This window comes from Camarhynchus parvulus, chromosome 4 (assembly GCF_901933205.1).
Source record: "Camarhynchus parvulus chromosome 4, STF_HiC, whole genome shotgun sequence".
NCBI lineage: Eukaryota > Metazoa > Chordata > Aves > Passeriformes > Thraupidae > Camarhynchus > Camarhynchus parvulus.
In genome coordinates this window covers 2,048,810-2,070,398 of record NC_044574.1, presented here as the reverse complement: position 1 = coordinate 2,070,398, position 21,589 = coordinate 2,048,810, and the positions used below count along the sequence as shown (strand labels likewise).

General features: G+C 42.8%; 1 protein-coding gene across 1 annotated transcript in view; it reads right to left on the bottom strand.

Moving 5' to 3' along the window:
• The window catches only part of ZNF638 (zinc finger protein 638), an 80,596-nt gene that overhangs the window by 33,264 nt on the left and 25,743 nt on the right, over window positions 1-21,589 (bottom strand). The window contains 7 exon segments of the mRNA XM_030947393.1: window positions 1,595-1,638; window positions 1,779-1,837; window positions 3,813-3,929; window positions 6,016-6,162; window positions 10,070-10,341; window positions 17,479-17,608; window positions 17,610-17,808. Of these exon segments, the coding sequence (XP_030803253.1) occupies window positions 1,595-1,638; window positions 1,779-1,837; window positions 3,813-3,929; window positions 6,016-6,162; window positions 10,070-10,341; window positions 17,479-17,608; window positions 17,610-17,808 (968 nt within the window).

Genomic DNA, 21,589 nt, shown 5'->3' with positions numbered 1-21,589 from the left:
TTTCAATGAATTCTGTGGAATTTTGAGGAAAAAAATCCCAAAATTTAAATAAAATCCAGAGCAATTTATGGGGGAAAAAAGGAGATTTTAGAGGTAAAAAACATTGGATTTTTTGGGGTAAAACAAACCCAAAATTTGAATGAATTCTGGAGAATTTGGGGGGAAAAATCCCAAAATTTGAATTAAATCCAGGAGAATTTATGGGGAAAAAAAGGACATTTTAGGGGGAAAAAATTGGAATTTTTGAGTGAAAACAAACACAAAATTTCAAATAATTCTGTGGGATTTTTGGGGAAAAAATCCCAAAATTTAAATAAAATCCAGGGGAATTTTGGGGGGAAAAAATTGGAATTTTTGGGGTAGAAGAAACCCAAAATTTCAATGAATTCTGGAGAATTTGGGGAAAAAAATCCCAAAATTTCAATTGAATCCAGGGAGATTATAGGGGAAAAAATTGGAATTTTTGGGGTAAAACAAACCCAAATTTGCAATGAATTTTGTGGAATTTTGAGCTAAAAAAATCCCAAAATTTCAATAAAATCCAGGGGAATATTGGGGGGAAAAAGGAGATTTTAGGGGGAAAAAAATTGGATTTTTGGGGTAAAACAAACCCAAAATTTCAATGGATTCTGTGGGATTTTGAGGAAAAAATTCCCAAAATTTCAATTAAATCCAGGAGAATTTATGGGGAAAAATTTTGGATTTTTTGGGGTAAAACAAACCCCAAAATTTCAATGAATTTTGTGGAATTTTGAGCTAAAAAAATCCCAAAATTTCAATAAAATCCAGGGAGATTTTAAAGGGAAAAAATTGGATTTTTTGGGTAAAACAAACCCAAATTTTCAATGAATTCTGTGGAATTTTGGGGGAAAAATCCCAAAATTTAAATAAAATCCAGGGGAATTTTGGGGAAAAAGGGAAATTTTAGGGGTAAAAAAAATTGGATTTTTTGGGGTAAAACAAACCCAAAATTTCAATGGATTCTGTGGGATTTTGAGGAAAAAATTCCCAAAATTTCAATTAAATCCAGGAGAATTTATGGGGAAAAATTTTGGATTTTTTGGGGTAAAACAAACCCCAAAATTTCAATTAATTTTGTGGAATTTTGAGGGAAAAAATCCCAAAATTTAAATAAAATCCAGGGAAATTTTGGGGAAAAAAGGAGATTTTCAGTGAAAAAAAATCAGAATTTTTTTTTTGGGTAAATAATCCCGAAATGGTAATTAATCTCAAAATTTTAATTAATCCCAAAACTTTAATTAATCCCAAAATGTTAATTAATCCCCAACCGAGCTCAGGAATGGATCAGAATTAATAATTTGGACCCCAAAGAATTTCCAATTAAAACGCAATAAAATTAAAATTAATCCAGCCAATTCCTTAATTAATCCAATAATCCATTAATTAACTAATAATTCATTAATAATCAAACGAGCGCAGGAATGAAAGAAAATCCATTATTTGGCACCCAATAATTTCCTATTAAAAACCAATGGAATTAAAATTATTACGGCAATTAATTCATTAATTAAGCTCGCCAATTAAGAATTAATTACTAATTAATTATTAATTAGCTAATGAGGATCAACCTCACCTGTCAGGACTTTGGGGCTCTTGCTGTTGGTGCTCGGGACTTTCCTGGGAGGAGAAAAAAAGATGCAAAAAAATTAATTTCGTTAATAATTATTAATTATTAGCCCCCAATTAAAGGTGCAAGTTTGAGCGCCCGGGGTTCCCAATTCTTGTAATTAACATGAATTAATTAACGAGGGTCTTACTTGGTGCTTGCTGGAGTTTTTTTGGGGTTCAGGACTCGTTTCTTCACCGGTTTTTTCGCCTGGAATGGGAAAAAAATTGGGATTTATTAATAATTAGTATTAACTATAAATGGGATTCTTCACTTTAATTAGTTAATGTTCATTAAGTAGTGAGAAAATGTTACTTATGTCCGTTGTTAATTAAAATTTCATTCAGATTTTATTTACAAATATGCAGATTTATATATGAATACATTACATGGATTAACAGTTACCAATAATTAAGTGCATTCATTAATTTTGACTTAATTAATTTCATTTTTATTTTATTAAAAATATATGCACGGAGCCATAAATAAACTAATAATAAGGTTGATAATAATTAATCCTTAACCATAAAATATAATTAATATTAGTTTAATTATTAATAACTGAGATTACATTCAAATAGGATGCTTAATTTAAATTCATTAATGCTAATTAAGCAGTCATAAAATATGAATTATATCCACTATTAATTAAAATTTCAGCAAAATATTACTAATAAACGTCTGCATTTTATAAATAAACATATAAAACAGGCAGGCAATTAATAATTAACAACATTAATTAATTTTAACTGAATTAATTTCACTCTTATTAACAAACGTGTGTACGGCTACAGACAGTTCTGCAAACAAGGTTAATAATCATTAGTGCTTAAGTAATTAGTGATTAATTAATTAATAATCACGAATTAATTAGTAACTAATTAATTAGTAATTAATTAATTGGTAATTAATTAGTAATTAATAGCATTAGTAATTAATTAGTAGTATTAGTAATTAATAGTGGTAGTAATTAATTGTCAGTAATTAATTAATAGCATTGGTTGGAATTAGCAATTAGTATTAATTAGTAATTAATTAATAGCTCTGGTTGGAATTCCCGATTGGAATTTTTCCAGTTGGAACTGCCGCTCCTGGCTGGAATTCCCAGTCAGAATTCCCGGTTGGAATTCTGCTCCCAGTTCAAATTCCCAGTTGGAATTCCCTCTCCTGCTGGGAATTCCCAGTCAGAATTCCCGGTTGGAATTCCTGGTCAGAATTCCCAGCTCCTGTCAGAATTCCCAGTTAGAAATCCCAGTCGGAATTCCTGGCTGGAATTCCTGCTCCTGGTTGAAATTCCTGGCTGGAATTCCCAGTTGGAATTTCCTCTCCTGCTGGGAATTCCTGACTGGAATTGCCACTCCTGGTTGGAATTCCTGGCTGGAATTCCCGGTTGGAATTCCTACTGCCAGCCGGAATTCCTGGTTGGAATTCCCTCTCCTGTTGGGAATTCCCAGTCAGAATTCCCATCAGAATTCCCACTCTCAGTCGCAATTCCCCTTGGAATTCTCAACAGGAATTCCCATCTGGAATTGCCACTCCCAGGCGGGATTCCCAGTCACAATTCCCGCTCAGAATTCCCAGTCCCACTCGGAATTCCCGCTCAGAATTCCCACTTGGAATTCCCACTCCCACTCAGAATTCCCACTGTGAATTCCCACTCCCAGTCAGAATCCCCATTCAGAATTCCCACTCCAAATCCCCACTGGAATCCCCACCCCGAATCCCTGCTCAGAATTCCCACTCCGAATTCCCATTCAGAATTCCCAGTCCCAGTCAGAATTCCCAGTCCCACTGTGAATTCCCACTGTGAATTCCCACTCAGAATTCCCACTCAGAATTCCCACTCCCACTCAGAATTCCCATTCAGAATTCCCACTCCCATTGAGAATTCTCACTCCCATTCAGAATTCCCACTCAGAATTCCCACTCAGAATTCCCATTCAGAATTTCCACTCCCATTCAGGATTCCCATTCAGAATTCCCAGTCCAATTCAGAATTCCCACTCCCACTCTGAATTCCCATTCAGAATTCCCACTTGGTATTCCCATTCAGAATTCCCACTCCCACTCCGAATTCCCACTGGGAATTCGCACTCAGAATTCCCACTCGGAATTCCCATTCAGAATTCCCATTCCCATTCAGAATTCCCACTGGAATCCCCACTGGAATCCCCCCCCCTCTCACCTGCTCTCTCTCGGCCACGCTGACCCGCACGCGTTTCCCGTTGAGCAGCAGCGGCGCCGTCTCCCCGAACTTGACGGCGGCGATCACGGCCTCCTTGTAGTTCATCTCCAGGTACGCCTGCCGCGCACACAGCCATCCCACAATTCCCGGAATTCCCGGAATTCCCGAAATTCCCGGGGTTCCCGGGAGGAGGGAAATCCGGCCGGGATCGGGAATTGCGGGGGGGGAATGCAAGGGGGGAAAGGGGAAAAGGAGAAAGGGAATAAAGAGGAAAAGGGAAGGGGAAAAAAGGAGAGGGGAAAGGAGGGGAAAAGGAGAAAAAGGGGAGGAAAGGAGGGAAATGGGGAAAGGGGAAAAGGGGGAAAGGGAAAAAGGGGGAAAAGGAAGTGGGAAAGGGGGGGATAAAAGGGGGGGAAAGGGGGGAAAGGAAGGAAAAAGGAAAACAAAAGGAAGAATAAAAGGAAAAAAGGAGGAAGGGAAAAAAGGGAGAAAATGGGAAAAAAGGGAGAAAAGGGAAAGGGAATAAGGAGGAAAAGGGAATGGGGAAAAGGGGGAAAAGGGGAGGGGAAAGGAAAGAGGAAAAAGAGAAAAAGGGGGGAAAAGGGAAAAGGAGAAAAGGGGGGAAAAAGGGGGAAAGGGGAAAATGGGGAAAAGGGAAAGGGGGAAAAAAGGGGAGGGAAGGGGGAAAAAGGGGGGGAAAAGGGGGGATAAAATGGGAAAAGGGATGGAGAGAAAAGGAAAATGGGAAAAAAGGAAAATAAGGGAAGAACAAAGGAGGAAAGGGAGGAAAAAAGGGGGAAAAGGGTGGGAAAAAGGAAAACAAAAGGGAGAACAGAAAGAATCAAGGAGGAAAGGGGAAAAGGGGGGAAAAGGGGGAAAGGGAAAGGGAATAAGGAGGAATAGGGAAGGGGGAAAAGGGGGAAAAAGGGAGGGGAAAGGAGAAGAGGAAAAAAGGAGAAAACGGGGAAAAAGGAAAAGGGAAAATTGGGAAAAGGCAAAAAGGATGAAAAGGGGAAGAAAAAGGAAGTGGAAAAGGGGGGAAGGGAAGGGGAGAAAGGGAATAGGAAGGGGAAATGAGGAAAAAAGGAAAATAAAGGAAGAACAAAGGGGAAAAGGGAGGGGGGGAGAAGGGGGAAAAGGGAGAACAAAAGGAAAACAAAAGGGAGAACAAAAGGAGAAAAGGGGGAAGAGAAAAAAGGGAGAAAAGGGAAAAAAGGGAGAAAAGGGAAAGGGAATAAGGAGAAAAAGGGAATGGGGAAGAGGGGGAAAAGGGAAGGGGAAAGGGGGAAAAGAGAAAAAGGGGGGAAAAGGGAAAAGGAGAAAAGGGGGGAAAAAGGGGGGAAAGGGAAGGAGAGAAAGGGAAGAGGAAAAAAGGAAAATAAAGGGGGAAAAAGGGTGGGAAAAGGGGGGGAAGAAGGGGGGAAAGGAAAAAAGAGGGAAAAAACAGGGAAAAGGGAGGAAAAAGGAAAACAAAAGGGGGAAAAGGAAAAAAGGGGAAAAGGGAAAGGCAAAAAGGAATGAAGGAAAAGGGAATAAGGAGGAAAAGGGAAGGGGAAAAGGGAAAAATGGGGGAAAGGGAAAGGGGAAAAAAGAGGAAAAGGAAAAAAGAGGGAAAAAAGGGGGGAAAAGGGGAAAAGGGAAGGAGAGAAAGGGAAAGGGAATGGAAAATGGGGAAAAAGGAAAATAAAGGGAGAACAAAGGGGAAAAGGGGGAAAAGGAAAGGAAGGCAAAGGGGAAAGAGGGGAAAGAAGGGAAAGGGAAAAAGGAGATGAAAAGAAAGGAGAGAATGGGAAAAGGGAAGGGGAGAAAGGCAAAGGGAAGGGAAAGGGAAGAAAAAGAAGGGAAAAAAGGAAAAAAAATTGAGAATAAATGGAAACAAGGGGGAAGGGGAAAAAGGGAAAAAGGGGAGGGGGAAATGGGAGAAAAATTGGGGGAAAAGGGAAGGGGAGAATGGGAAAAGGGAAGGGGAAAGAGGAAAAGAAGAAAGGAAAATAATGGGGAAAAAAGGGAAGAATGGAAAAAAGAGGAGGGGGAAAAAGAGAGAAGAAAGGGAATGGGAAGGGGGAAAAGCAGGGGAAAAAAACCAGGAAAAAAGGGGGAAAAAGAGAAGGAAAAAAACCATTTCTGCACGTGTAAAACGCCAGAGCAGCTGGGCCCGTTGGGGTCGGGAATTGGGGTGGAAATCGCCGGGTTTGGGGCTGACCTCGTTGCGGGAGCGCAGCACGATGAGGTCGCTGACCTTGCCGAAGGGCTGCACCAGCCGCTTGATGTCCTGGTCGGAGAAGCCCGAGTCGGGCAGCTCCGAGAGCTGCAGCACCGTGTCGCAGCTCAGCAGCTCCTCGCGCAGCAGCTGCGGAGAGGAATCACCCAAAATGGGCCCCAAATCTTCCCAAATTCCACAATTCCCAAAATCCCCAATTCCCAAAATCCCCAAAATTCCACAATTCCACAATTCCCCAAATCCCCAATTCCCCAAATCCCCAATTCCTAAAAATCCCAATTCCCCAAATCCCCAATTCCCAAAATCCCCAAAATTCCCAAAATCCCCAATTCCCATGGGATCAGTGCCGCAGCTCAGCAGCTCCTCGCGCAGCAACTGCAGAGAGGAATCACCCAAAACGTGCCCCGAAATTCCACAATTCCACAATTCCCAAAATCCCCAATTCCCAAAATCCCCAAAATTCCACAATTCCCCAAATCCCCAATTCCCATGGGCACCGCGCAAACCACTCAGCAGCCCAATTCCCAACTCCGCAGCACAGCGGAACAACTAAAAATGTGCCCCGAAATCTTCCTGAAATTCCCCAAATTCCCCAAAATCCCCAATTCCCATGGGCTCCGTCCCACAGCTCAGCAGCTCCTCCCTGAGCAGCTGCAAAACACCTGGAGAATTCCCAAAAATATTCCCAAAAATTCCAAATTCCCCAATTCCCAAAAATTCCTCAATTCCCAAAATCCCCAATTCCCACAGGCTCTGTGCCGCAGGAATTCCCAAAAATCCCCAATTCCCAAAATTCCCAATTCCCAAAATTCCCCAAATCCCCACTTCCCAAAAATCCCCAATTCCCAAAAACCACCTATTCCCCAAAATTTCCCCAATTCCCAAAATTCCCAATTCCCACAGGCTCTGTCCCACAGGAATTCCCAAAAATCCCCAATTCCCAAAATTCCCAAAATTCCCCCAATTCCCAAAATCCCCAATTCCCATGGGCTCTGTCCCACAGCTCAGCAGCTGCAAAACACCCGGAGAATTCCCAAATTTCACTTTCCCATTTTCCCAAATTTCTTCCCCATTTCCTCCCGTTTTCCCCCCAAATTTTTCCCCATTTTTCCAAATTTCCCCTTTCCCCTCCATTTTTCCCAAGTTTCCCAGGTTTTTTTTCTATTTTTTGTCCCATTTTCCCAAATTTCATTTCCTCATTTTCCCAATTTTTTCCCCCAAGATTTTTCCCCCCAATTTTTCCCATTTCCTTCCCCCCAAGTTTTTCCCCATTTTTTTCCCATTTCCAGAACTTTTTTTTCCCATTTCCCCTGAAATTCTTTCTTCTATTTTCTCTTCCCATTTTCCCCAAAATTTTTCCCATTTCCTTCCCATTCCCCCAAGGTTTTTTTCCCCATTTCTTCCCATTTCCCAAAGGATTTTTTTCCCATTTTTTTTTCCATTTTTTTTCCCCAAAATTTTTCCCATTTTCCCAAATTTCACTTTCCCATTTTTCCCAAATTTCCCCAATTCCCAAATTTCCCCAATTCCCATGGGCTCCGGCACCGGGGAGGTTGGGATGGAATTGTGGAAAAAATCCGGATGGAATTCCAGGATTTTGGGAATTTTCCAGCCCTGGAAAGGTTGGATTGGAGTCACCTGGGACTGTGGGAATTGTGGAATAAATGTTGATGGAATTCCAGGATTTTGGGAATTTTTCATTCCAAAGAGAGGTTGGGTTGGAGCCACTTTGGATTGGATGGGAATTGTTGGGATTGTGGAATAAATCCGGATGGAATTCCATAGAATTCCAGGAATTTTTCATGTTTGGGAATGCCCAAGGAAAGGCTGGATTGGAATTGAGGAATAAATGTTGATGGAATTCCAAAATTCCCCGGAATTCCAGGAATTTTCATCCCTGGAAGTGCCCAAGGAAAAGGTTGGACTGGAATTGTGGGAATTGTGGAAAAAATCCGATGGAATTCCAGGATTTTGGGAATTTTCCATCCCTGGAAAGGTTGGATTGGAGCCACTTGGGATTGTGGAATAAATCCTGATGGAATTCCAGAATTCCGCAGAATTCCAGAAATTTTTCATCCAAGGAAAGCTTGGGATCGTGGGAATTGTGGAAGAAATCATCTCAAAGTGCAGAATTCCAGAATTCCGGAATTCCCAGCTCCATCCTGGCAGGAATTCTCCCCCAGAACAACTGCCCTGAAATCAAACCCCGGCCAAAGCCCAGGAATCCCCAAATAAACCACCAGACCCCTGGAATTCCCAAAAACCCCTCAAACCTCAGGAATTTCCACAAAATGTCACAAATTCCCAAAAACTCCCCAAACCCCAGGAATTCCCCAAAAAACAACAAACCCCAGGAACTCCACCAAAACCCAGTTAATCCCAAATACCCCCCAAACCCCAGAAATTCCCCAAACATCAGGAATTCCCAAATATCCCAGAAATCCCCCACACCTCAGGAATTGCCCCAAACCCCAGGAAATCCCAAACCCCAGAAATCCCCCAAATATCCCCCAAACCCCAGAAATTCCCACCGAAAACAACAAATCCCAGGAATTATCCCAAACCCCAGGAATGCCCCAAACCCCAGAAATCCCCCAAACCCCAGGAAATCCCAAACCCCAGGAAATCCCAAATATCCCCCAAACCCCCCAAATCTCCCAAACCCCAAGAATGCCCCAAACCCCCAAATTCCCAAACATCCCCCAAACCCAAGGAATTGCCCCAAACCCCAGGAATTCCCAAATATCCCCCAAACCTCAGGAAATCCCCCAAACCTCCCCAGACCCCAGAATTCCCCCAGACCCCAGAAATTCCCCAAACCCCCCAAATTCCCAAACATCCCCCAAATCCCAGGAATTCCCAAATATCCCACAAACCCCAGAAATTGCCCCAAACCCCAGAAATCCCCCAAACCTCAGGAACTGCCCCAAACCCCCAAATTCCCAAACATTCCCCAAACCCCAGGAAATCCCCCAAACACCAGGAATCTCAAACCCAGGAAATCCCAAATATCCCCCAAGCCCCAGAAATACCCTAAACCCCAGAAATTGCCCCAAACCCCAAACCTCCCCCAAACCCCAGAAATCCCCCAAACCCCAGGAATTCCCAAATATCCCCCAAACCCCAGGAATCCCCCAAAGCCCAGAAATTGTCCCAAATCTCTCCAGAAATCCCCAAACCTCAAACCCCCAAACCCCCAAATCCCCCAAACCCCAGGAATCCCCCAAACCCAGGAATCTCAAACCCAGAAGATCGCCCAAACCCCAGGAATTCCCAAATATCCCCCAAACCCCAGGAAATCCCCCAAACCCCCAAATTCCCAAACATCCCACAAACCCCAGGAAATCCCCCCAAACCCCAGAAATCCCCCAAACCCCCAAACTCCAGGAATTGCTCCAAACCCCAAAAATCCCCCAAACCCCAGGAACTGTCCAAACCCCCAGAAATCCCCCAAACACCAGAAATCCCCCAAACCCCCCAAATTCCCAAACATCCCCCAAACCCCCCAAATCTCCCCAAACCCTCCAACCCCCCAAATCTCCCCCAAACCCCAGAAATCCCGCAAACCCCAGAAATCCCCCAAACCCCCCAAATTCCCAAACATCTCCCAAACCCCAGGAACTGCTCCAAACCTCCAAACCCCAGAATTCCCCAAACCCCAGGAAATCCCCCAAACCCCCCAACCCCCCAAATTCCCAAACATCCCCCAAAGCCCCAAACCCCAAACATCCCCCAAAGCCCCAACACCAACCAAAGCCCCAAACCCCAAACATCCCCCAAACCCCCAAGCCCCAAACATCCCCCAAAGCCCCCAAACCCCAAACATCCCCCCAAAGCCCCCAAACACCCAAACATCCCCCAAACCCCCAAATTCCCAAACATCCCCCAAAGCCCCAAATTCCCAAACATCCCCCAAAGCCCCAAACCCCAAAAATCCCCCAAAGCCCCAAATTCCCAAACATCCCCCAAAGCCCCAAATTCCCAAACATCCCCCAAACCCCCAAATTCCCAAACATCCCCCAAACATCCCCCAAACCCCAAACCCGGTGACGCACCCGGTTGTAGGGCTGGCTCTTCCCGGTCTCCTCCTCCTCCTCCCCTCCCCGGCCCGTTCCCTTTTGGCGGCCTCGGGGGCGGAGCTTGGCCCGGCCCCGCCCCCGGCCCCGGCCTCGGCGCGCGGAACCCTCGGAGCTCTGCGGGCGGCACGGCGAGGCGAGTCGTGCGCATGCGCGGAGCGGCGGCGCTGGAACTCGGCCAGGAAAGCGGGGCCCAGGGAGCGCAGCGCGGCCTCGAGCGCCGCCTGGCGGGCTGCGGGGGAACGGCGGCCACGCGGTCAGGGGACAGTGGGGGAAATGGGGAAAAATGGGGAAAAATGGGGATTTTGGGAAAAAAATGGGAATTTTGGGAAAAAAATGGGGATTTTGGGAAAAAAATGGGGATTTTGGGAAAAAAATGAGGATTTTGGGGGAAAATGGGGATTTGGGGATTTTTTTGGGGGGGAAAAATGAGGATTTTGGGGGATTTTTTGGGGAAAAAATAGGAATTTTGGGGGTTTTTTAAGGGGAAAAAATGGGGATTTTGGGGGTTTTTTGGGGAGGAAAAATGGGAATTTTGGGATTTTTTTGGGGGGGAAAAATGGGAATTTTGGGATTTTTTTGGGGGGGAAAAATGAGGATTTTGGGGGTTTTTTTGGGGGGGAAAAAATAGGAATTTTGGGGGATTTTTAAGGGATAAAATGGGAATTTTTGGGGTTTTTTGAGGGGGAAAAATGGGAATTTTGGGGGATTTTTAAGGGGGGAAAATGGGAATTTTGGGGAGAAAATGGGGAATTTTGGGGGGAAAAATGGGAATTTTGGGGGTTTTTTAAGGGGAAAAAATGGGGATTTTGGGATTTTTTGGGGATTTTGGGAAAAAAATGGGAATTTTGGGATTTTTTGGGAGGGGAAAAATGGGAATTTTGGGGGATTTTTTTTGGGGAAAAGGGGAATTTTTTGGGATTTTTAATGGGAATTTTGGGGAGAAAATGGGGAATTTTGGGGGTTTTTTAAGGGGAAAAAATGGGAATTTTTGGGATTTTTGGGGGGGAAAATGGGAATTTATTTGGGGGGAAAATATGGAATTTTGGGGGGATTTTTTGGGGTTTTTGGGGGAAAAATGGGGATTTTGGGATTTTTTTGGGGAAAAAATAGGGATTTTGGGGGATTTTTAAGGGATAAAATGGGAATTTTGGGGGTTTTTAAGGGGAAAAATGGGAATTTTCAGGGGATTTTGGGGGGGAAATGGGAATTTTTGGGTTTTTTGGGGGAATTTTGGGAGGAAAAAAGGGAATTTTTGGGGAAGAAATTGGGATTTTTGGGGGAAAAATGGGAATTTTAGGGGATTTTTTGGGGGAATTTTGGGGAAAAAATAGGGAATTTTTGGGGGTGTTTTAAGGGATTTTGGGGAAAAAATAGGAATTTTGGGGGATTTTTTTGGGGGGAAAATGGGAATTTTGGGGATTTTTAATGGGAATTTTGGGGGGAAAATGGGGAATTTTGGGATTTTTTTGGGGGGGAAAATGGGAATTTTTGGGGGGAAAAATGGGAATTTATTTGGGGGAAAAATGGGAATTTTGGGGATTCTTTGGGGGGAAAAATGGGAATTTTTAGGCGATTTTTAATGGGAATACTGAGAAAAAAAATGGGGAATTTTGGGGGGTTTTTTTTTGGGAATTTTGGGAAGAAAACGGGATTTATTTTGGGAAAAATGGGAATTTTGGGATTTATTTTGGGGAAAAAATGGAAATTTTTAGGGGATTTTTTAGGGGAATTTTGGGAATAAAAATGAGAATTTTTGGGGAGAAAAAAATGGGAATTTTAAGGGATTTTTTGGGGGAATTTTGGGAAAAAGTGGGAATTTTTTAGGAGAGTGTTTTAGGGAATTTTTGGGGAAAAAAAGGGAATTTTTGGGGATTTTTTGGGGGGATTTTGGGGGGAAAAATGGGAATTTTTGGGGAATTTTAAAGGGAAAAAATGGGAATTTTTGGGGGGAAAATGGGAATTTTTGGGAGATTTTTTTCCTTGAATTTTGGGTGGAAAAAATGGGAATTTTTGGGGATTTTTTGGGGGATTTGGGGGGAAAAATGGGGAATTTTTGGAAAAAAAATGGGAATTTGGGGGGATTTTTAAGGTGAAAAAATGGGAATTTTGGGATTTTTTTGGGGGGGGGAAAATGAGGATTTTGGGGGTTTTTTGGGGGGGAAAAAATAGGAATTTTGGGGGATTTTTAAGGGATAAAATGGGAACGTTTGGGATTTTTTGGGGGGGGAAATGGGAATTTATTTGGGGGAAAAAATGGGAATTTTGGGGGATTTTTTGGGGGAAAAATGGGAATTTTGGGATTTTTTGGGGAAAAATGGGAATTTTTGGGATTTTTTGGGGGGGAATTTTTTGAGAAAAAATGGGAAATTCTGGGGTTTTTTGGGGGAAAAACGGGAATTTGGGGATTTTTTGGGGGGAAAAATGAGGATTTTGGGGGATTTTTTTGGGGAAAAAATAGGAATTTTGGGGGATTTTTAAGGGATAAAATGGGAATTTTTTGGGATTTTTAAGGGGAAAAATGGGAATTTTCAGGGGATTTTGGGGGGGAAATGGGAATTTTTGGGTTTTTTGGGGGAATTTTGGGAGGAAAAAAGGGAATTTTTGGGGAAGAAATTGGGATTTTTGGGGGAAAAATGGGAATTTTTAGGGGATTTTTTGGGGAATTTTGGGGAAAAAAATAGGGAATTTTTGGGGGGGTGTTTTAAGGGATTTTGGGGAAAAAATAGGAATTTTGGGGGATTTTTTTGGGGGGAAAATGGGAATTTTGGGGATTTTTAATGGGAATTTTGGGGGAAAAATGGGGAATTTTGGGGGGAAAAATGGGGATTTTTGGGGAATTTTTAAGGGGAAAAATGGGAATTTTGGGATTTTTTTGGGGGGGAAAAATGGGAATTTTGGGGGTTTTTTGGGGGAAAAATGGGAATTTATTTTGGGGAAAAATGGGAATTTTGGGGGGATTTTTAAATGGGGAAAAACGGGAATTTTGGGGGGGTTTTTAAGGGGAAAAAAGGGAATTTGGGGGGATTTTTAAGAGGAAAAAATGGGAATTTTTAGGGGATTTTTCTTGGAATTTTGGAGGGAAAAATGGGGGAAAAATGGGAATTTTGGGGGACTTTTTTCTGGAATTTTAGGAAAAAAATGGGAATTTTGGGGGGATTTTTAAGAGGAAAAATGGGAATTTTTTAGAGGATTTTTTTTGAATTTTGGGGGGAACAACGGGAATTTTGGTGGGGGGAAGTTTCAGGGAATTTTGTAAAAAAGAAAAGGGAATTCAGTGGGGATTTTGGGGGGGAATTTTGGGGGAAAAACCTCAGGAAATTTTGGGAATTTTTAAAATTGTTTTGGAATTTTTTGGGAATTCTTTGGCGATCCCAAAATTCCCATTGAGCATTCCCAAAAATTCCCATCAGGAATCCCACTGAGCATTCCTGAAATTCCCATTGAGCATTCCCGAAATTCCCATTGAGCAATCCCAAAATTCCCATCGGGAATCCCATTGAACATTCCCAAAAATTCCCACTGGGAATTCCATTGAGCATTCCCAAAATTCCCATCAGGAATCCCACAGAGCATTCCCGAAATTCCCATTGAGCAATCCCAAAATTCCCACTCCCAAAATTCCCACTGAGCAATCCCAAAAATTCCCATTGGGAATCCCATTGAACATTCCTGAAATTCCAATTAGGGGTGAAAATATGGGAATCCCACTGAGCATTCCCAAAAATTCCCACTGGGAATTCCATTGAGCATTCCCAAAATTCCCATCAGGAATCCCACTGAGCATTCCCAAAAATTCCCACTGGGAATTCCATTGAGCATTCCCAAAATTCCCATCAGGAATCCCACAGAGCATTCCCGAAATTCCCATTGAGCATTCCCAAAATTCCCACCGGGAATCCCATTGAACATTCCCAGAATTCCCATTGAACATTCCCAAAAATTCCCACTGGGAATTCCATTGAGCATTCCCAAAATTCCCATTGAGCATTCCCGAAATGCCCATCAGGAATCCCACAGAGCATTCCCAAAATTCCCATTGAGCATTCCCAAAATTCCAATTAGGGGTGAAAATTCAGGAATCCCACTGAATTCCCAAAATTCCAATTGAGGATGAAAAAACCATCGTGAATCGCAGTGAATTCCCAAAAATTCCTTTTGGAGGAATAAAAACCATTGTGAATCCCACTGAGCATTCCCAAAATTCCCATCAGGAATCCCACAGAGCATTCCCAAAATTCCCATTGAGCATTCCCAAAATTCCCATTGAGCAATCCCAAAAATTCCCATCAGGAATCCCATTGAACATTCCTGAAATTCCAATTAGGGGTGAAAATATGGGAATCCCATTGAGCATTCCCAAAAATTCCCATCAGGAATCCCACTGAGCATTCCCAAAATTCCCATTGAGCATTCCCAAAATTCCAATTAGGGGTGAAAATTCAGGAATCCCACTGAATTCCCAAAATTCCAATTGAGGATGAAAAAACCATAGAATACCTAAAGTGAATTCCCAAAAATTCCTTTTGGAGGAATAAAAACCATTGTGAATCCCACTGAGCATTCCCAAAATTCCCATCAGGAATCCCACTGAACATTCCCAAAAATTCCCATTGTGAATCCCACTGAGCATTCCCAAAATTCCCATCAGGAATCCCACTGAACATTCCCAAAAATTCCCATTGTGAATCCCACTGAGCATTCCCAAAATTCCCATCAGGAATCCCACTGAGCATTCCCAAAATTCCCATTGAGGGTGAAGAAAACTTTGGGAACACCACAGAATTCCCAAAATTCCCTTTGTAGGGGTTGAAGAAATCTTCGTGAATCCCGTGAATTCCCAAAATTCCCATTGGGAATCCCATTGAGCATTCCCAAAATTCCAATTGGGGGTGAAGAAAACTTTGGGGACGCCACAGAATTCCCAAAATTCCCACTGGGAATCCCATTCAGTATTCCCATTGAGCATTCCCAAAATTCCCATTGGGAATTCCATTGAGGATTTCCGAAATTCCCATTGGGAATCCCACTGAGCAATCCCAGAATTCCAATTAAGGATGAAAAAACCATCGTGAATCCCAGTGAATTCCCAAAATTCCCATCGGGAATCCCATTGAGCATTCCCAAAAATTCCCATCAGGAATGCCATTGAGCATTCCCAAAATTCCCATTGAGCAATCCCAAAATTCCAATTAGTGGTGAAGAAAACTTTGGGAATCCCAGTGAATTCCCAAAATTCCTATTAAGGATGAAAAAACCATCAGGAATCCCATTGAGCATTCCCAAAAATTCTGATCAGGGATGAAAAATCCATCATGAATCCCGGTGAATTCCCAAAATTCCCATCGGGAATTCCATTGAGCATTCCCAAAATTCCCATTGAGGGTGAAGAAATCTTTGTGAATCCCACAGAATTCCCAAAATTCCCACTGGGGGTGGTGAAGAAAACTTTGGGAATCCTGGTGAATTCCCAAAATTCCCATTGGGAATCCCATTGAACATTCCCAAAATTCCCATTGGGAATCCCATTGAGCAATACCAAAATTCCCATCGGGAATTCCATTAAGCATTCCTGAAATTCCAATTAGGGGTGAAAATTTGGGAATCCCAATGAATTCCCAAAATTCCCATCGGGAATCCCGTTGAGCACTCCCAAAATTCTGATCAGGGATGAAAAAACCATCGTGAATGGCAGTGAATTCCCAAAAATTCCTTTTGGAGGAGGACAAACTTTGGGAATCGCCGTGAATTCCCAAAATTCCCATTGAGGGGGTGAAGAAAACTTCGGGAACAGAAGAGAATTCCCAAAATTCCCACTGAGGGGGTGAAGAAAACTTTGGGAACACCAGAGAATTCCCAAAATTCCCACTGAGGGGGTGAAGAAAACTTTGGGAACCCCCCAAATCCCCATCGTGTGAGGCTCGGACCCACTGTGGGACCCCCCAAAATCCCCACTGTGTGAGGGTCGGACGCTCTTGGTGAGCCCACAGAATTCCCAAAATTCCCATCGTGTGGGGGCGGTGAAGATAACTTTGTGAACCCCACAGAATTCCCAAAATTCCCTTTGTGCGAGGGTCAGACCCATTGTGGGACCCCCCAAAATTCCCATTGTGCAAGGGTTGGAACCACTGTGGGACCCCCCAGAATTCCCAAAATTCCGTTTGTAGGGGGTGAAGAAATCTTTGTGCATCCCCCAAAATTCCCAAAATCCCCATCGTGCGAGGGTCGGACGCTCTCGGTGACCCCCCAGAATTCCCTTTGTGGGGAGTTGAAGAAAACTTCGTGAATCCCCCAGAATTCCCAAAATTCCCATCGTGTGAGGGTCAGACCCACTGTGGGACCCCAAAATTCCCATTGTGAGGGTTGCATGCACTCTGGGACCCCCCAAAATCCCCACTGTGCGAGGGTCGGACGCTCTCAGTGACCCCCCAAAATTCCCTTTGTGGGGGGTGAAGAAATCTTCATGAACCCACAGAATTCCCAAAATCCCCATTGTGTGAGGGTCAGACCCACTGTGGGACCCCCCAGAATTCCCACTGTGCAAGGGTCAGACCCATTGTGGGACCCCCAAAATTCCCTTTGTGCGAGGGTCGGACCCACTGTGGGACCCCCAAAATTCCCTTTGCGCAAGGGTCAGACCCACTGTGGGACCCCCAAAATCCTCACTGTGTGAGGCTCGGACCTACTGTGGGATCCCCCAAAATTCCCATCATGTGAAGGTCAGACCCATTGTGGGACCCCCAAAATCCCCACTGTGTGAGGCTCGGACCCACTGTGGGACCCCCAAAATCCCCACTGTGAGAGGGTTGGACCCACTCTGGGACCCCCCAGAATTCCCGAAATTCCCTTTGTGCAAGGGTCAGACCCACTGTGGGACCCCCCAAAATCCCCATTGTGTGAGGGTCGGACGCTCTCCATGACCCCCCAGAATTCCCGAAATTCCCATCGTGTGAGAGTTGGACCCACTGTGGGACCCCCAAAATCCCCATTGTGTGAGGGTCAGACCCATTGTAGGACCCCCCAAAATCCCCACTGTGCGAGGGTTGGACACTCTTGGTGACCCCCCAGAATTCCCCAAATTCCCTTTGTGCAAGGGTCGGACCCACTGTGGGACCCCCCAAAATCCCCACTGTGTGAGGGTCAGACCCACTGTGGGACCCCCCAAAATCCCCACTGTGTGAAGGTCAGACCCACTGTGGGACCCCCAAAATCCCCACTGTGTGAAGGTCAGACCCACTGTGGGACCCCCAAAATCCCCACTGTGCGAGGGTCAGACCCACTGTGGGACCCCCCAGAATCCCCCCTGTGCGATGCTGGGACCCCGTCTCCCCCGTCCCCGCGCCCCGTGCGTGCGTTTGAGCGCACAAACCTTCGCAGGAGCGGCTGGCGCGGCTGTCGGAGCGCCGGGGCCGGGGGCTGCCCCTGGCCAGGCTCCGCGGCCGTGACCGCGACCGCGACCGTGACCGCGAGCGGGGCCGCGGGAGGTGCGCCCCGCGCGGGGCTGCGGGAACGCGGGCGGCGCGCGCGGCCGGCGGGGCTGCGGGAGCGCGAGCGGCAGCGGCGGCGCGCGGAGCCGGGCGCAGGAGGAAGAGGAGGAGGAGGAGGAGGAGGAGGAAGGCGGTAGTGGCGGCGGGACGGGCTGAGCGGAGAGAGCGAGCGGCGGCGAGGGGTGCGGTTCTCCTTGCGCTCTGCGCCATGTCTGAGCCCGGAGAGAGAGAGAGAGAGGGAGTGAGAAACAAAATGGGAAAGGCTGGAGAGATCGGGGGGAATGATTGGAAATTGGGGGAAATAATGGGGGAAATAGTGGGGGAAAACTGGGGGAGAACTGGGGGAAAAACTGGGGGAAAACTGACTAAAAACTGGGGGAAAACTGGGGGAAAACCTGGGGGAAAAACTGGGAAAAAAACTTATTAAAAACTGGGGAAAACTGACTAAAAACTGGGGAAAACTGATTAAAAACTGGGGAAAACTGATTAAAAACTGGGGAAAAACTGGGAAAAACTGGGGAAAAAACTTATTAAAACCTGGGGGAAAATGGGGGAAAACTGATTAAAATTGGGGGAAAACTGGGGAAAAACTGGGGAAAAACTGGGGAAAAAACCCCAAACTGATGTGGGGAAAGGAATGGGGGATTGGGGAAAATGGGGCATTGGGGGAAATGGAAGAAATGAGACTGGACAGATCTGGGAAAAAATGATGAAAAACTGGGGGAAAACTGGGAGAAAACTGATTAAAAACTGGGGGAAAAACTGATTAAAAACTGGGCGAAAACTGGGGGAAAACGGGGGAAAAACTGGGGAAAACTGACAATAAACTGGGGAAAAACTGGGAAAAAAACTTATTAAAAATGGGGGGAAAATGGGGGAAAAACTGGGGGAAAACTGAGAAAAACCTGATTAAAAGCTGGGAAAAAATGGATTAAAAACTGGGGAAAAACTCCCCAAACTGATGTGGGGAAAGGAATGGGGGATTGGGGAAATGGGGATTGGGGAAAGGAAGAAATGAGAAACAAAATGGGAAAGGCTGGAGAAACCTGGGAAAAGTGATTGGAAATTGGGGAAAACTGGGGAAAAAACTGGGGAAAAACTGACTAAAAACTGGGAAAAAAACTGGGAAAAAACTTATTAAAAACTGAGGAAAAAACTGGGGAAAAACTGATTAAAAACTGGGGAAAACTGGGGAAAAACTGGGGAAAAACTGAGAAAAACCTGATTAAAAGCTGGGAAAAAATGGATTAAAAACTGGGGAAAAACTCCCCAAACTGATGTGGGGAAAGGAATGGGGGATTGGGGGAAATGGGGATTGCGGGAAAGGGGGAAATGAGAAACAAAATGGGAAACACTGGACAAATCTGGGAAAAATTATTAGAAACTGGGGAAAAACTGGGGAAAAAGTGGGGGAAAAACTGGGAAAAAAACTTACTAAAAACTGGGGGAAAACTGGGGAAAAAACTGGGAAAAATGATTAAAACCTGGGGGACAATGGATTAAAAACTGGGAAAAAACCTCCCAGACTGTATTGGGGAAAGGGGGAAATGAGATTTCTGGGGAAAGGAAGAAATGACAAAAAACCAGGGAAAATACTGGAGAAATCTGGAAAAAACCAGAAAAACTGGGGAAAAACTGGGAAAAAAATGGGGGAAAAATGATTAAAAAATGGGGAAAAAATGATTAAAAAATGGGGGGGAAAATGATTAAAAAAGGGGGAAAAATGATTAAAAAATGGGGGGGAAATGATTAAAAAATGGGGGGGAAAATGATTAAAAATGGGGAAAAATGATTAAAAAATGGGGGAAAAATGATTAAAAATGGGGAAAAATGATTAAAAATGGGGAAAAATGATTAAAAATGGGGAAAATGATTAAAAATGGGGAAAAATGATTAAAAATGGGGGAAAATGATTAAAAATGGGGGAAAATGATTAAAAAATGGGGAAAAATGATTAAAAAAAAATGGGGAAAATGATTAAAAATGGGGAAAAATTATTAAAAATGTGGGAAAATGATTAAAAAAGGGAAAATTATTAAAAATGGGGAAAAATGGATTAAAAATGGGGGAAAAATGATTAAAAATGGGGGAAAATGATTAAAAATGGGGGAAAAATGATTTAAAAATGGGGGAAAATTATTAAAAAATGGGGAAAAATGATTAAAAATGGGGGAAAAATGATTAAAAAATGGGGAAAAAATGATTAAAAAATGGGGGGGAAAATGATTAAAAATGGGGAAAATGATTAAAAATGGGGGAAAAATGATTAAAAATGGGGAAAAAGATTAAAAATGGGGAAAAATGATTAAAAATGGGGAAAATGATTAAAAAGGGGAAAATGATTAAAAATGGGGAAAAATGATTAAAAATGGGGGAAAATGATTAAAGGGGGGAAAAATGATTAAAAAGGGGAAAATGATTAAAAATAGGGGAAAAAGATTAAAAAATGGGGAAAAATGATTAAAAATGGGGGAAAGATGATAAAATGGGGAAAAATTATTAAAAATGTGGGAAAATGATTAAAAAAAGGGGGAAAATGATTAAAAAATGGGGAAAAATGATTAAAAAATGGGGGAAAAATGATTAAAAATGGGGAAAAATGATTAAAAAATGGGGAAAAATGATTAAAAATGGGGAAAATGATTAAAAATGGGGAAAAATGATTAAAAATGGGGGAAAATGATTAAAAATGGGGAAAAATGATTAAAAATGGGGGAAAATGATTAAAAATGGGGGGAAAATGATTAAAAATGGGGGAAAATGATTAAAAAATGGGGGAAAATGATTAAAAAATGGGGGAAAAATGATTAAAAATGGGGAAAATGATTAAAAATGGGGGAAAATGATTAAAAATGGGGGAAAATGATTAAAAAATGGGGAAAAAAACTCCCCAGATGGATTTGGGGAAAGGGGGAAATGAGATTTCTGGGGAAAGGAGGAAATGAGAAACAAAATGGGAAAACACTGGAAAAATCTGAGAAAAAACTGATTAGAAACTGGGAAAAACTGGGGAAAAATTGATTAAAAATTGGGAAAAATTGATTAAAAAATGGGAAAAAATTGATTAAAAATTGGGAAAAACCAGATTAAACTGAATATGGGAAAAGGGGGATTGGGAAAAGGGGGGGATTTGGGGAAAGGAAGAAATGAGAAAAAAAGGGAAAATGCTGGACAGATCTGGACTAAATGAGAGAAACTGGAAAAAATGGATAAAACTGGAAAAAATAGGAAAAACTGATTAAATGGGAGTGAACGGGATCAAATGGGAATGAAAGGGACAAAAACTGGGAAAAATTGGGAAAAATGGGAAAAAATGGGAAAAAATGGGAAAAAATGGGAAAAAAAGGGGAAAAAAGGGGAAAAAAGGGAAAAAATGGGAAAAAAGGAAAAAAAGGAAAAAAAGGAAAAAGGGGAAAAAAAGGAAAAAAAGGAAAAAAGGGAAAATGGAAAAAAAAGGGAAAAAAAGGGGAAAAAAGGAAAAAAGGGAAAATGGAAAAATGGAAAAAAGGAAGAAAAAATGAAAAATGGAATAAAAAATTGAGAAATTGGGAAAAATGGACAAAGCTGGACAAAACTGGAACCAAGTGGCTTAAACTGGGATAAAAGGGATAAAACTGGATAAAACAGGATTAAACTGGAAAAAATGGAAAAAGTGACAAAACTGGGGGGAAAATTGAGAAAACTGAGGAAAATGGAAAAAAAAAACTGGATTAAACTGGGTTTAATGGTGTTAAACTGGAATGAAAGGGATAAAATTGGATAAAAATGGAAAAATGGAGAAACTGGGGAAAAATGGACAAAAGTGGGAATAAACTAGATAAACTGGAAAAATGGGAAAAAATGGAAAAAAATAAAAAAAAACAGGAAAAAAAAGGAAAAACTGGAAATAAATAAATAAATAAATAAATAAACCAAACAGAAGAAATGGAAAAATCTGGGGAAAAAAAAGGGAAAAAACTGGATAAAAATATGTGGAATTTAAGGTCCCTCCAA